The sequence below is a fragment of the Eleginops maclovinus genome, chromosome 3 (genome assembly GCF_036324505.1).
Source record: "Eleginops maclovinus isolate JMC-PN-2008 ecotype Puerto Natales chromosome 3, JC_Emac_rtc_rv5, whole genome shotgun sequence".
Lineage (NCBI taxonomy): Eukaryota > Metazoa > Chordata > Actinopteri > Perciformes > Eleginopidae > Eleginops > Eleginops maclovinus.
In genome coordinates this window covers 13876588-13891507 of record NC_086351.1, presented here as the reverse complement: position 1 = coordinate 13891507, position 14920 = coordinate 13876588, and the positions used below count along the sequence as shown (strand labels likewise).

Here is a 14920-nt window from a genome sequence, read left to right as displayed (position 1 = left end):
GATTCTTGAGTACGGCTTGATAAATGTTTGGATATTTACACAAATGTTGAGCTTATTGTGAGCACACTCGCGGATTACCCTTTTGGACGATATCATTTCAGTGCTTAAAAGTGTCGGGGATGGACATTACCGGCGGCACACAGAAACATAAAGTCTGTTTCGTGCTTATTTTTTTTCTGTCTGCGATTGTCTGGATAAACATGTGAGGGTGTTTAAATCTTGATATCCGAAAGCAATCTCAATGCACACACACATGCGTCCTGCAGTGTGGACAAAGCGATGCACCAGCTTGGAGAACTAAGCCTCCTGCTCCGGTTTGATAAATATAACTTCAAAAGAAGCAGCCAAACAGCTTTAGCGGGCCGACTGCACAATGAGCATAATAACTCCCCACCCCCTGGGAGCTCCAGCCTAGTTCATTTACCCTTGCAGAGCGCTGCCATGTCTGTATGTGCACATGTGTCTTTGTTTCACAGTGAGCCCCTCAGAGGCTCCCCACCTTCTGCTCTGTACAAAGCGGATGTATAGAACCTTTTGGACCTCATTTTTACAGAGGAAATGCATCCCCCCTCCCTTTCCTCCCTTATATTTGCCCCTCACATGTAATGCCTGATTGACCACAGCACCCCTAAAAGAGGTCAAAGGGCAGACAAAACAGTCTGGTGTCATGGCAACCTGTGTGCCACCAACCAGAATGCTAAGGGGGAAAGCAGGGGGGTCCAATGAGCTGTCAGCTAAACCTTTGAGAATGCCGCCTTGTCTTTAAGCTAATGTGTGTACAACATACAAACACATACACACACACACAATGCACATGCACTCTGAAAGGACCCTAATTTGTACACCCAAAACCCTCCTTGCAATGCAGCTGAGTGCGATGCCTATCAGAGCCTCAGATGGCGCGCACGCTGCTGTGTGTTTGCTGTTGCTGCACATGCATGCGCTTGAGAGTGTGTAGTTCTGTGTGTACAGGAGACACTCCTGTGTAAAAGGTTCTTTGTGACCGCTCGATGCAGTGGCAGTGTTTACGTGATGGGGAGGGGGGCTGACGGATAAATGGGAAGCAAATGCATTCAGATCAATACTAAGCTGAGAGAGGGTGAGTGGGGTTGAGAAGAGAGAGTGGAAGGTGGGGAGCAGAGAGGGAGGGGCCACGGAGGGACTGATTAATCATTCCTGTATTGTTATTGACTTTCTGTAAAAGGCGGTGAGTCAGACCCTGAATTATGTGTATATGTGTATTTGCTCAATGAGAGCACAAAGTCATCAATTACAGTCCAAGACTTCCTGAAGGTACGTCACTGTAGCCAGATTAGTCGTGCGTCGCCTTCCTTTTAATATTCCCAGTGTGTACTTACAACTTTTAGCCCGTTAGTTTGCATATTCAGCGCAATGAGCGTGAAAGATTAAATGATTCATGTTTTTTTTTTTAAAAGAGCTAATATGCTGTTCCAGTTTGAACAGTAATGGGGAAGGGAAGGAGGCGAACAGGAAATCCCCTGTGAGAAGTTAATGAGGAGCTGATGACCGAGCAGACACAACAGAGAAAGAGGGAGGGAGGGAGGCAGATATAGGTGGAGGAGGGGAAATGCTGCCCTGACATCTGACCCTCTAGCTGTGACCTTGTTCATTGTCTGAACGGGCAGAGACTGGACATATCTGAACATCGGCAGTGTGTCAGGACACATAGGAGGACGTGATATAAAAAGATACTTTGCAGCTAATTATTTTAAACCCAGACAGCAATGCTCTGCTCAATCCACACCAAACGCCTAATTAAATAAATAAAATTGACATAATTAGTTTTCAATTATAACTGCACGACACTAACGTTGCCACAGGCAGTGTTTTCCTCTAATTACGACACTTTTAAAAACAGGCGACATGTCAGAGGACGGAGGCCCAGCTAACTGAATGAAGAACCCCATTCAGTGTTACCTTGAACTTGAACAATGAGTCTGGTGTTTGTGCTGGGGCCACTTCCTGACCTTTCCATGCCTCTGTGGAAGCAACCAGCCGCAGCCTCTCCTTTCATCTTACAGATGTGACCCTGACGACCCACACTGGCCAAAGAACAGCCGGCAACTGCAGGTTTTACTGCCACTACGGCATCTTTGACTTGTAAAAGTTTGCTGAAATATATTAATTGCATGTATATGTTTATAGACCATCACTTAACTTCAACCAGTTGATCCTAGAAATCAGAGTAATCCATTTTTAAGCTTAGGAGCTGCTGTAGGTGACTGTTGTTGCCCTGAACCACAAGGTTTATTCTCTAAGGACTCGCTCAGCAGACAACACAAATGATTTCTCCTCGCCATCACCTTTCCTTATCATTTGCCTCCTTGCTCTGGCATAAAACGCTGTCTTCCTTCCTCATACTTTTGCACTTGCTCATCTCTATTTCAACATAGTTCATTTAAGCCTTCATCTTTCTTTTCCCCTCTTTCTTCATTTATTTACATACCAACTAAAAGTTCACTAATTGGTAGAAGTGTTTGATTAGGAAAAAGTGGTGCTGGTAGGAATATTTCATAACCGTTGGACAGAGCCAAACTAGCTGTTTCTTCTGGCTTCCAGACTTTTTGCTAAGCTAACTGGCTTCTGTTGAGTTATATTTAACAGAAAGATACGAGTGGTATTAATCTTCTCATTCAAATAATGGAAAATAAGCAAATCCTGTGTTATTTTAATCTCTTGAATCATTCAATTGAATTTTACTCTTGTTCTTTGCATTGAGACATAAAAAATATCTCAAAAAAAAGAATGGGTCTCTGATTCTTGTCCTGATTTAACCGGTGACATCTGATAGAACACTGAATAACAGTGTGATTGTGTGGATGGCTGGGGACTATTTCCTGGTCCAAGGTTAAACTACCTCATGAGGAGTTATGAATAGACAATGCCTGATTACATCAACAAAGCCTATTCCTCAGGAACCTGCTCCTTAAATCTTAAATGACTGACATACTGAAAAGGACATGATGCTAGCAGTATAGAGAGAGCTGTGCTAGAATTATCACACTCACACAGATTCACTATCTCTCGCTTTTTACCCAACCCCCAACTCCTGAGGGTCTTAAGATGTCTCAGAGAACTCTAAAGAGCCTGAGAGGAGAGGTGAGACAGGACTTAAAAGAAAGAGACAAGACTGAAGGAAGGAACGCAGCGATAAAGACGGAGATCAAATGCAGACGAAGACGAAGAGACAGACATGGGGGAAGAAGGGAAAAGGGGGGAATGAGATAGTGTGGTGAGGTTTGAGGCAACGCTGAGCCCTACTAATGCAGAACTGAGGAATTCTCACTGCTGAGTCCAAACACATTCCTACAGCCTGCAAATATTAACCCCCACCTCCCCACCTCTGCCTCTGTCTGAATGCACAAGGCAGCCACCTGGGCCCTCTGTGAGGAAACTATTCATTGATATCAACTAATATATTCTAACAGTTAAGTGAAGGGGAGGAAGGACAGAAACATACCCAAGTAACAGAGCTTTTCTGAACCAAGTGCTCTCTTGGTTTGTATCAAAGTTCAGGATTTGCTTTTCATTGTTGACTGCGGGGAGAGAACATTATTAAGCTTCAAAATAATTCATGAGTCTACTCCAAATTTGCAGCCCATTTTGGGATTAAGAGAGATCAGATGCAGATATTTACATGATCACTAAGTATACTGTAGCTATAATACGCATGCAATTATTAACAAATATCTTATCCGAGTGAAACATTTGGACATTAATGTTGTATTTAAGTATAAAAAAGTAGCAACAGTTACTTTTAGAAACCGTACAAAAAAGTTTTGGGGAGTCTTAAAGTTGAAGATGCCACACAACAAATATTGGTGGTAAATAATAATGAATAATTCATTTATTTTTGGGAACACCATTGGAGTATTTTTGGCCTTTAATTGATAGTAGTCACAGGAGAGACAGATACTATAGTCTGGTGGAGAAACAGTCTAATGGTGACAAAGCTTTCTAAACAAACGTATAGCATTTTTGCTACCTGGCTGACATACAGCCTATATCAGAAATATCAGTGAAAAGTAGTAGAAGTAGTACTTTAGTAAAAGTTTAGCTAGTTGAAAGTATTTGTAACAAAACACATCATAGAAGTAATAAAAGTTAAATAACCTGTTATGCAGAATGTCATTTTGTTATATTATTTCATATTGCAAAGTGTTGGATTTTTAGTTCTTAATTATTTTTTTAACATTAAATATTGCATTTTAATGTATTGGACCAATTTTAAATAGATGTACCATTGACAAGATTAATCTAACATGGTTTTTTAAGTTGCAAGTAAATTGTGTAGAAAAAACGACATGTTCATCACCTCAACAGAGACAAACGAGAAACATCCCACACAATAAATCAACAACAACATGGGCCAGGACATGACTATAATATCAAGAAATGAATCACAGGCAAAGGGAACACATCAGAGAATTAAATTAGTATAACATTTTTATTTTTATAAAGTAGAAAAACCCCTAAGGTTGTCCAGATGGAGCTCTCAGCTCCAGCCCTATTTCAGCCCCCATGTTCTCGAGAAGGCCCACAAACCCTGATGCAACTGGAACACCGAGTCTGTGGGGAACAGCTCTCACCCAGACAGTCAGTGAGCGCGAGTACATCCACAGAAGTCACATGGTGCAGTGCTCTCCTTCCACGCCGGACCCCTCTGCCTGGTGTGTGTGGCCCTTTCCTCTTTCACACCAGAGCTACATAATTGATAGCGACGGCCGAGTTATGTTTTATGAAGTGAAACACATTAATGGCTTCCTCTGCACTCTCAAGTTTAGATGTGCTGAGATCAGTAAGTGGAGGGCTCAAGTTGAAGAGGCTTTAAATAACTGATACATTCATTGTCAGTACAATAAGCAAAGGGTAATCCGTTACATCTATATTGTGAGGAGAAGCTGTGCTTTGGAAATGTCCTGAATGCCTCGATACTTTAAGCAATAAGATATGATGACTTAACAGCCATCAATGATATGCATTCATTAAATGGTTTCTTATTCTCTGTTTTTAATTTGTTCCTGAAAATGTTATTTAATAAAGATCAATATTTAAAAAAGGTACTTGAGAAACATTTTACATAAAATCATACATTTAAAGTTCCTTCTAAGGAAGTTGGGATTAGCATAAAACAGCATTTAAATAATCAGGGATCAATATGCAAACTACCAGTGGGCTATCTCCAAGACAAGCATCAGAACATGTAACTATAGGTTTAATGATTAAAAGCATAAAACTCGACAAATTACTGAAGCCACTGCACATCAAGTCTTGAAGTCTTAAGTACCACAGCAAGCTCCCACTGCTGATAACATCGCACCACTTGCTAATTCATGAAGGTCAGTATGCAGTTGTGTTCGACGATAGAGCCAAAAATGTAATCATCATATATATTTTTTATTATTCTGTTCTGTGCTGATAATTTACACAGTATCCTGTATTATTCAATAATACTAATGCTTAATTACGGTTCTCCTCAGGACAGAACCCGATGAGTTCCATCGGGACGAGGCCCGGAATATAGTGGTTAATTAAAAATGTAGCACCTGCAGCTCAGATGCCGCCAACCTGCCCTGCGCGCCAGGGAAACCCTCCCTAAAGGCAGCAGGGACACAGCGAGGTGAGGCCTGAGTGGCCAGGGGCAGCAGGGGCACGAACAATACAGACCTCGAGTGCATGCGACCCGACAAAGGAAAGCCCTCAACTAAGACTTTTTAAATACACCAACCAAGCATACAACCAGGAAAAAGAAACTTTGTCTTGTCCTGCATGTATCTTTGCTGGTAAAGTTAAAACTATTTGTCAATTGACATCAAATCCAAACTAATTCTAACATGTTTTAAATAGATACAAAACCATTCTTTCAATCCCAGTTCCTTCTCTAAAATAAAAATGTGCTTTTTGTTTTCTGTAATAATTGCAGTTAATACCGCAATTTAGAAACTTGGTTTAACAAAAAAGCATTTAAATCAATTAATCAAGAAAAAGTATTTTACAGATTGACGATAATGAAAATAGTACAAGTAGCATATTACCTTTAATTCAATGTCATCTGTTCCATTTGTTGTTTGTGTCCAAAAATGTTCTTACAATTAAATTGATACCTTTGAATGACTTTACCAGCACTTCATTTTCTATTGTAAGTATATCTCTCCATGGAGACAGAAGAGTAGTTCCTCGCGAATAACATCAGGGATGAATAAGGACTTAATGACGTACATTACATTTACTCAACTTGACTTCAATACCCAAGTTCAGCTTTCAACTTTTACACTTAAGATTGAAATGTGTGCACATGACTGAGCAACTGATTATCTTTGTTTTTAACCATGGACACACTATAGCACGGTTATATCGCCTTAACTACCTCAGTTTGTTTAATTGTCCTTCTGTTATAGCCTGCTTTTGCTCAACCACCAGGCACCAAGCATCAGCTGCCAGAGACTTTCGTTCCAGTATTAAGTCCTTGAGTTTAACCTGCATTCAGACACATCAAGGCTACCATCATCCCGCAGTCACCCTCCGATCCACCGATCAGGGAAACACTATTTGTGCCCTCGGCCAAATGGCGCACCCTGTCCGAGAGATAACTGGGTGTATTAGTGAGTTTTGTTCCATGCAGTCATGGGTACAGAGACTAAAAGCTTGTATCAGGTCTCCATGGAGATGGAAAAGGGTTGTTAAGAGCATGGTTGACTGAGAATATATCACAGGTGCCTGAGCACACTTGCAGGGGACAACGGTAACTTCTCTATAAAACAATGGAGACAAGGCTGAGAGCATCCAGGAGGTAAGGATAAGAGCTGAATGGGCACAATGCATAAATGCAATCAAAGGGGAAAGTTAGGTATGAGTAGAAGCTGTGAGATAAATGGTTGAATCACAAATACTGAGAAAACAAACAAACAGTTAAGGGAAGTAGAGGGTAGGACGTGTCAATTCCAGAGCAGGGAGGATGATGGCCAAATAATTCATACACTCCGTCATCTTTCAACAGCTTCTTATCAGCTCAAACTAAGAACCAAACCTAGTCCAACACATTCCCTGCCTGATAGGACACTCTAACACAGTACATGATGGACAAAGACAGTGATCGACACACAATAAAGCCACAAAGTGAGTGCTCCAACCCCGCTTTTCCTTCCCCTTCGTCCTCACTACTGGGCCCCAAAACCAGCCAGGTCTTTCGGAGCCATTTCGGCAGATAAACACAAATTCTGTCAACCGAATACAGGAGATGAAAGGCATGGTGGAGTTATGGGAGAAGCATGGAGACGGAGAAAATGTTCCTGAGGGAGGGGAAGGAAGGAAAATGACTTTAGGTACACAAACTAAAAGAAAGCAAAGCCGAGGCGGACATAGAAATCAAGCGATTGACAGCAAAAACAAGACAGAAATAACCTGTCTTCAAGATAACTTTTCTTTCTCAAGAAGCTCAAGAAAAATAACAAATAAAAATGAAAGAAATAAAACAATATAGCAGATTTAAAGCTTATGTGGAATAGGTCAGACCTCTTTTTTTTACCTTTTCCCGCGGTTCTTTCTGGATTCCAACTTGATTCTTCGTTTCCGTCCCCTCTCCACTCTGGAGTTAGTGCTTCCCCTCCTGACTTGCAGCGATGCATCTCTATTTCACTCCGGTCTGGTCACATTTTATCCACTGTTGCCTCATCTCCTCTTCCTCGGACACCATTTCGCTTTTTTTCACCCCTCCACGCTCAGGACTTTGAAGAGAAAACATGCCTTGTGGACAAAGGATATGAACTGCGGGAGGAAAAGTACAATATTTGTACTTTTTGTTGCGATGTTGTGCTGGAGCTGTGCAGAAACGGTTCCACCGTGTGCTAGAGGAGAGGACAAACATACAAAAGTCTCAGTGGTGCAGAGAGGTTAGAAAACGGAGAATGCGAGAGAAGGAGGGAGAAGGCATCAGTCATCGTGTGTATCTGTGTGTGTGTGTGTGTGTGTGTGCGTGTGTGTCTCTGTGTGTGTGTGCGAGGAGAGAGGGAGGGACAGAGATTGAAAAAAAGGTGGGAGGGTATAGGAGTATACGTCTGTTTTCCTGTTCACATTTTTTTTCTAACCATCACTGTTTTCCCCCCTTTTTTTGTGAAATGATCCCTATTCTGTCTCCATGTACAAAACCGCTTTGTCAATAGGTCATTATTCTGCCCTTCCACGACTGTTTTCCCCTTGTCATATTCCCCTTTGTTCAAGCCAGCTGTGTCTTTAAGCTCGTGCACTTGAACTCAGAGAGTGCTTTTCTTTCTCGGTGTACTTCCCTTTTGCTGGCCCCCCAGCACACAGGAAAGAGACACAGCTTGGAGGAGAGAGAGAGCGAGAAAGGGAGAGAGCGAGAGAGCAGGACACAGGGGCAAAAAGGGGCAGAGAGAGAAATGCAGATGGGGGAGGGGAAAGGTTTGTAAACGGTTGTTCAAGGCTATTGAAGACTTGGAAATCAGTACAAGAAATTCATAAGATTCACATCATTTAAAACATTTTAGCAAAGCAGAAGTTTTCGTCTTCTATATGACTATTTAAAGAATGGTCTAATGTGTTTTTAGGAGGGATAAGAGAATAGACTGCTGTTGAAATATTGATTTGCTGTATAAAGTATGCCCATGCGTTTTCATCATCATGAAAGCGTTCAATCGAGAAAATGCAAGGTTAAGGTCAGACCATTAAGCAGAGCCTGACATATCTGCACTAAATCTCCATGGTAACTGCTGACATACAGGTGAAATGTTTCATAAGACAACTCTTTTTTTTTTGTAGGTCATAAAGTAGACTAGTATTAACTATTAAACCAGGTTACGCTTTTATCTGTTTTTTGTAGTAAAGAAGGAGTCCACTCACCTGGACTGATTTAATTGTTGAGACAGCAGAGGGGGCAGGGAGCTCGATAAGATTCGAACGCAGGCCGGCCGGGGCACGCTGTGGACTGAACCACCCGACGCCTCTCACAGCACAGACCTGCATAATGTTTAATAGTTTTATATTATACAAGTAGTCACTGAGCATTCATCTTTTCAGTGCCAGAGATGGTACAATAGGTTAATAAAAACTTCCTACCATTAGAGTCTCATGTAACTGGAGGGTATTTTATAACTTCCTAGCAAAACAATAAGCTAAACTGAAAAATGTAAGTAGCACCCTAAAAGATAACAAGCAGCAAAAATAATAAACACACCATGTCTTGCCATCTTGTGTTTTACAAAAATATAACACAAGATAGAAACAGCAACAGGAGGCACACTTTTGATACGAACACAAAATCACTTAAAAAAGGTAATTTACTAAGTGTTTATTTTAAATGTATTTTACAATTATTGACAGTTACTTATACTCTTTATCCTTTTTTGTACTGTATTGTTTATTCTTCATGCACTTGGTTATAGCTGTCTGTAATGTATGCTGTGTTCAGCCCATGGCTACCAAGTAGAGGGTCTGAAACACATGCAATTAAAAAGTCTCAACAAAATGAAATCCGAGTGAGAAATGACTCACTTGTTGCTCTAATCCTGTCCGATGCTTGGATCAATAAGATATAAGCGTGGATGAAAAATGTCAACAGGGCATGCACACACAGCATATGAACTCTAACATTAAAAGGGCCGTCTGCAAAACTGAACTGAGGCTTGGAGACTTTTTTTCTCAGAAGAAATATTCTTATTTGAATACTGCTAAAACAATTGAATTTATTTTGTAAATTATTTCAATATCCGTGTAAGTATTGTCCCTCATACCATAGCTCACTTGTTTCCAACCTTTTTGACTGGTTAACCTTGACTACCAAACAATGCCTTCTCAGCTCAGGATGCATACGTTAGTGTTTCTGAGGTTCTCCTATCATCAGATTAGTTACTTTTGTCGTGTTTTTAGTCCTGAAAAGGTCAAACTAACCCATGTTAAATTAAATGAAAACATTCTTACCGTCAGGAGTTTGCCCAATTGTCTTTGAATTGTAGTTTTACTGTACAGCCGACAGAAAGAGTTAGCCAGCTGGTGAACATAGCAGAGCCACATGTCTGCCTCAAGAGTTGGTAGAGACTGAAAACAGAGCTAGAAGAGAGAGAGTGAATACTAGGCTTGCATTCATTAAATGGCAAGCAACATGACTCCAAATAATAATAATAATAATAATGATGATGATAATGATGCTGTATAACTCCTCTTCACATTTATAGTGAGCCGTACCAACTTAAACGTCACGGTTTACCTCTCATCTTATTTGTGACCTCTCAGAATTTCCTTGTGAACTACTTAGCTGTAGCTCATGCAGCAGGTAAAGGGTTTTCGATGTTATCTTGGATTGATTCATCATGTCCTAATTTCGTTTTTTCTAAGAGATAACCAGACAGACAACTGATTCATTTGATCCTAACTTGCCTTAAAAAGATAAGAAAAAAGGTAGATAATGTTTATAAACAGCATCCGTCTTGTTGTTGCATTTTACTTGCAATTCGCCACACTGAGCAAAGCCAACTTTTTCAATCTAAAAAGAGGGCACTGGTCTAATGCATTGCAAATACAAATAGGTATCGACCCACAGAGTTGAGGAGGAGGAGAGGGGGGATGGGCTGATGATAAAGGTCAAAGGAGGTGTGTGCTGCATTCGCTCATACCTTTTGTCGAAGAGGCAAATACACGTTCCATACTTTAATCACATTACTAGGGAACACAGAGGACGGAGAGGGACTGCATGGCAGGAGAAACACCTCACTCTCTTAATGCAGACAAACTATTCCCCCCAGCTCAAGGACAGTCATTACCTGAGGGGAAAGAGGCAGCATGTGTGTGTTAGGGGAAGAGATGCTTATACTGGCGCTGATCTTGAAAGGGCCTGCTCGATCGATCGCATTAAGCTCCCTGCGAAAGAGAGAAATCAATATGTTTCAAAGGCGAAGCAGGCTGCATGTGGTGTGTGCGTGTGGGCTCCATTGATACCGCCAGACGCGTTCAAAGAGAAGCTGTTCCTGAAAAAGAACGATCACATTTCGAGGTCAAGTGGTTTCATTTCCAATACTTATCTACAAAATAACGACAGCAGCGAGATAGATATATAATATATATATAAAAGAAAGTGTCTGTGTGTTCGTATGAAGTGTCACAGTTTGGTTTCTCATCATCACAGCAGAATACTGGCCAGTGTTTGAGACACACAAATGATACACTGACAGGAAAAATGGAGAAAGCTGTGCAGAAGCTTTGTCAGGATTAGAAGGAGAAGAAGAAAAGAGCAGAATGACCTGTGACTCTTTGAGAAAATTAATTGCTTGTTTAAAAGACACTGCAATGCCATCATTCTTGTAGTTAACATGAATTGCCTACAGAGATTTGGCGATTTGAGTGGGAAGGAGGTCGACAAGAGCAAAAGGGTGAGAGAAACAGACTGAAGGCAAACAAACAGAGAAGACAATTTAATTTCTATCAGTCGTCAAAACGATGTTAATCAATATCAAAGACACCCACCCTCTCACAATTTCTATCCCTCTCACCCCACACATTTTCCCTCTAGCCATACATTTCTATCTATCATATACACACTCGCAGCAATAACTTACTCTTGAGTTGGCATCTGGGACAGGGAGTGTAATCCAGTCGTGGCAGGAGAGAAGAAAAAATGCACATGGATCTGACACAGTGTCCTCAGCGTACCTGCACTGACATCAACACACACCACAGTTACTGCTATGAGAAATACACTTAATTAACTTGAGAAACTAAGTAATGATAAGTAAATAAATGCGACAAAACTATTAATTAGCTTTGCAGTTATGTGTTGCACAATCAGACTAACTGATATGGTTTTGTTAAAATTCAGGGAAGCCATCAACAGCATTGCCAAAATGTGTTTAAAGTGTCTGCAATTATAAGTAAAATGTTTGCCTGACATTTGGCTGAATTATACAAAAATGGAGGAGTGGTAATACATACAGGAATTGAGGGAGTGGGAGAGTTGATGCCTTGCTATGTAGTTGAAGATGACATTTCTGCTTTGTTTAAGTGCAATGTGCTTCAAGAAAATGCAACCAGCCTAAAAGGCCTGGACGATATTAGAGAAAGAGACCAGCCTGCCCTCTAGTGGGTGACAAGAGAAACTCAGATTAGCTGGTAAGAAGAGAAATGTAACAGCCTTCTCAAAAGTATCTAAAAAGCAGTGCTGGAAAGTAAGTATTTACTGAAGCACTGTGCTTCTGAGGATTTTTTATTTCACTTGAATATATCCATGTTACAATACCTTATATTTCTGTTAGCCTAACAGGTAGATATCATATTAATTTTACACACATTATAACCCCTATCTGATTCAACATGCTGCTTAATTAGCACATTAGTAGTATGGACATAATATATTATATATGATCAATTAACATTTTGAACATGTTGGGGTAGGGGTGCCCGACTGTGGCCCTTTGTTAAATTTTGAATTGGCCCTCAGGCAATTCAAAAAGTATAATGGAATATGGCCCATACTTGAAAATGTGTGCTTTTCTTATATTATACTTTAATATAGATTCAAACAAATATGAAACAGTAGTATTAATGAGTTAATAAGCTCACTTTTCAAATTAATTCAATCCATTAATTTTTCTAGAAAATCTTAGAGAAAAAAACCCAATTTCTTATTTGCATAACAAGCTTTAAAATATACCCTTCACATTTCCCCTTATTATAATCAATCTGAGGCTTCTATTTTGAGGAATAAAGCTGAAAACACTTTTATACAACACGATAAATTAAACCCTACGGAGAGCTGTGATGTAGGCTGTTACTTTATTTTAAAGCATATTCAAGAATAATGTACCTATATTTGATTGATTTTGCTTACTTAGAACTTAACTTATGAGGCAATATACCCAGCCCATGTCATGGAGTATGTGGCCCTCGTAAAAACGTTTGGACACCACTGCTTTAACTTGTCTTTAATCTATTTGGCTGTACATTAAACTGCAGAATTCTGACAATATCTTAAGTAAAGGATCTCCACATGTATTATATTTCTAGGGAGCTAATTATTACATCATGAAAGGATTTTTTTTTTATAGATGGAGTAGAAACCACTTCAGCTTCTTGTTAATAAGATATGAGCATGCACTGTGTGATTTAGAGCTGCAGTCTTTCCGTTTGTGTTGCCATGAACTGCTGGTATTTAAGGTTGGTTTATTGATCTTAAACATGACTCACAGCTTGTCATGACTGGAGCTCTAAGGTCAAATAAGTACTGGGTGTGTAATTATACCATTATTACCATTTTGCGTTTTAGAGGGCAATGGTTGGAAAGAAACAGGCTACTTTGCACAGGTGCGAAAACAGAAAATAACTTTTGACAATAAGGAATAAACCAATATGTCACCCACAGTTTTACACACGTGATATTCCGACTCTGCTTTTACCGATTGTCCTCACCTTGTTGTTGCTGTCAGTTATTACTATGTTTGATGGCTCGAGGATGTACAGCTATAGGCGTTTTCCTGTTGCTTTCATGTGTTGCCATCCTCTCAGAAATATCCTTCTTACAGTCAATTCCTGACCAGGTACAAAACCTAGCACATACTGAAAAGCTAGCGGTTAGCGGTAGCCATTTTGTCCTGGAGAAACACTTCACGTAAAACTTCATTATGTTTTTTTCAAATATCCCGGCAGGTGGTGGGCACCAAGTTGTTTTATCCCCTGACTTTGTTCTTAGTAAACTTTAAGTGTTTAATTTGGAATATTTTTGCATTGTGCATGTACACCGCAGTTAGCTATCTTGACTTGTGCACAAATTGAGCGCAAAACACACCTGTTGTATCATCTGTAAATGGCTAAAGGTTTGGGCATGCGCACTTCTGTTTTCCCAAACTGGTTGTTTTCCTATAAAAACACCATTTATGGTAAAACCATTAGGCTATATAAGTCGCTGAACTTAAATAATAGGATAATGATAAATAACAGCATCAACGAGGATTCTTTATGTCTTGAATTATTTGCTGAATAACTCATGAACATTAAAACTACAACCATTGTAGTTTGCTGCCAGTGCTTTCCCAATTTGCCTCAAATGACCCAATTAGTTACAAAATAAATAACCAAATTGTATATAAAGTATTAACAATCATAGTGACAATTCAACTATCTATGTCTCAATGCAACAATAATTATAATTTAACGGAACATTTGTAAAGAATACAATTAAAAGCTTCAGCACTTCTCTGAGGGGGAAAAATATTATGAGAAAGATGAAATCATGGGACCACTTTCTAAAATCATGTTATAGTGCTTTATCAGTTATAAGCTATTATAAACTGATCCATCTTTAAAGAGCATACAAACATTTAGGAGAGGAGACGACCCAGGACTGAACCCTGAGGAACCCAGTAGTGAGGATAAGGTTCAGGTTTAGACATACAGTAGAGTAGAGTAGTAAATGTTACCCTGCAAATGCAATCCATGATCCATTATCCATGCAGGTTTCGAACAGGGAGCATGCAGAGCCTCGCACACCCATTTGTCAGAGAGAAACAGGGATCCTAGTTTTGTTCGGTCTCTTGTGTTTTTTTTTCTGTCCCATTGTGTTGTATATGACAACATAGGCTAAACATCTTTGATAAAGGGTGCCTTGTAAGAAAGTTAAACCAAAACGGATGTGTAGGACAATGAGGTCATCGTTTCACACTGTTTTCTGCCACACACAGTCAACCCTTTCATAAAAAAAAGATATCATAGATAGCTGCCATTAGGGATAAACAATAGATGCCACCACTGGATAGTAAAATTATTGGTTTGATTGTAGGCAGAGTTGGAAGAAGTACTTTGATGAAATTCTACAGTCTATAATTTCTCATGTCCTGAATGCAAAATCATATTTAAGTACATGAAAAAAAGTATTAGCATTCAAATGCACTTTAAGAACCAA

At 39.8% G+C, this 14920-nt stretch overlaps 1 protein-coding gene across 4 annotated transcripts in view; it reads right to left on the bottom strand.

The window, feature by feature from the left end:
* Window positions 1-13774, bottom strand: part of spaca6 (sperm acrosome associated 6) — a 31521-nt gene extending 17747 nt beyond the window's left edge. For 2 of the 4 annotated variants that reach the window (XR_010165424.1, XM_063878855.1), the window contains exons 1-5: window positions 13432-13774; window positions 10794-10890; window positions 9955-10083; window positions 8878-8994; window positions 7547-7865 (exon numbers count right to left, since the gene is read on the bottom strand). Coding sequence is in view for 3 of the 4 variants with exons in the window: in XM_063878855.1 (XP_063734925.1) it covers window positions 7547-7646 (100 nt within the window). In the remaining variant the exon portion in view is untranslated. Of the gene's footprint in view, window positions 1-7546; window positions 7976-8877; window positions 8995-9954; window positions 10084-10793; window positions 10891-13431 lie in introns of those variants that run through there. The other 2 variants (XM_063878857.1, XM_063878856.1) reach the window with 2 other exon arrangements.
* Window positions 13775-14920: the final 1146 nt, after the last annotated feature.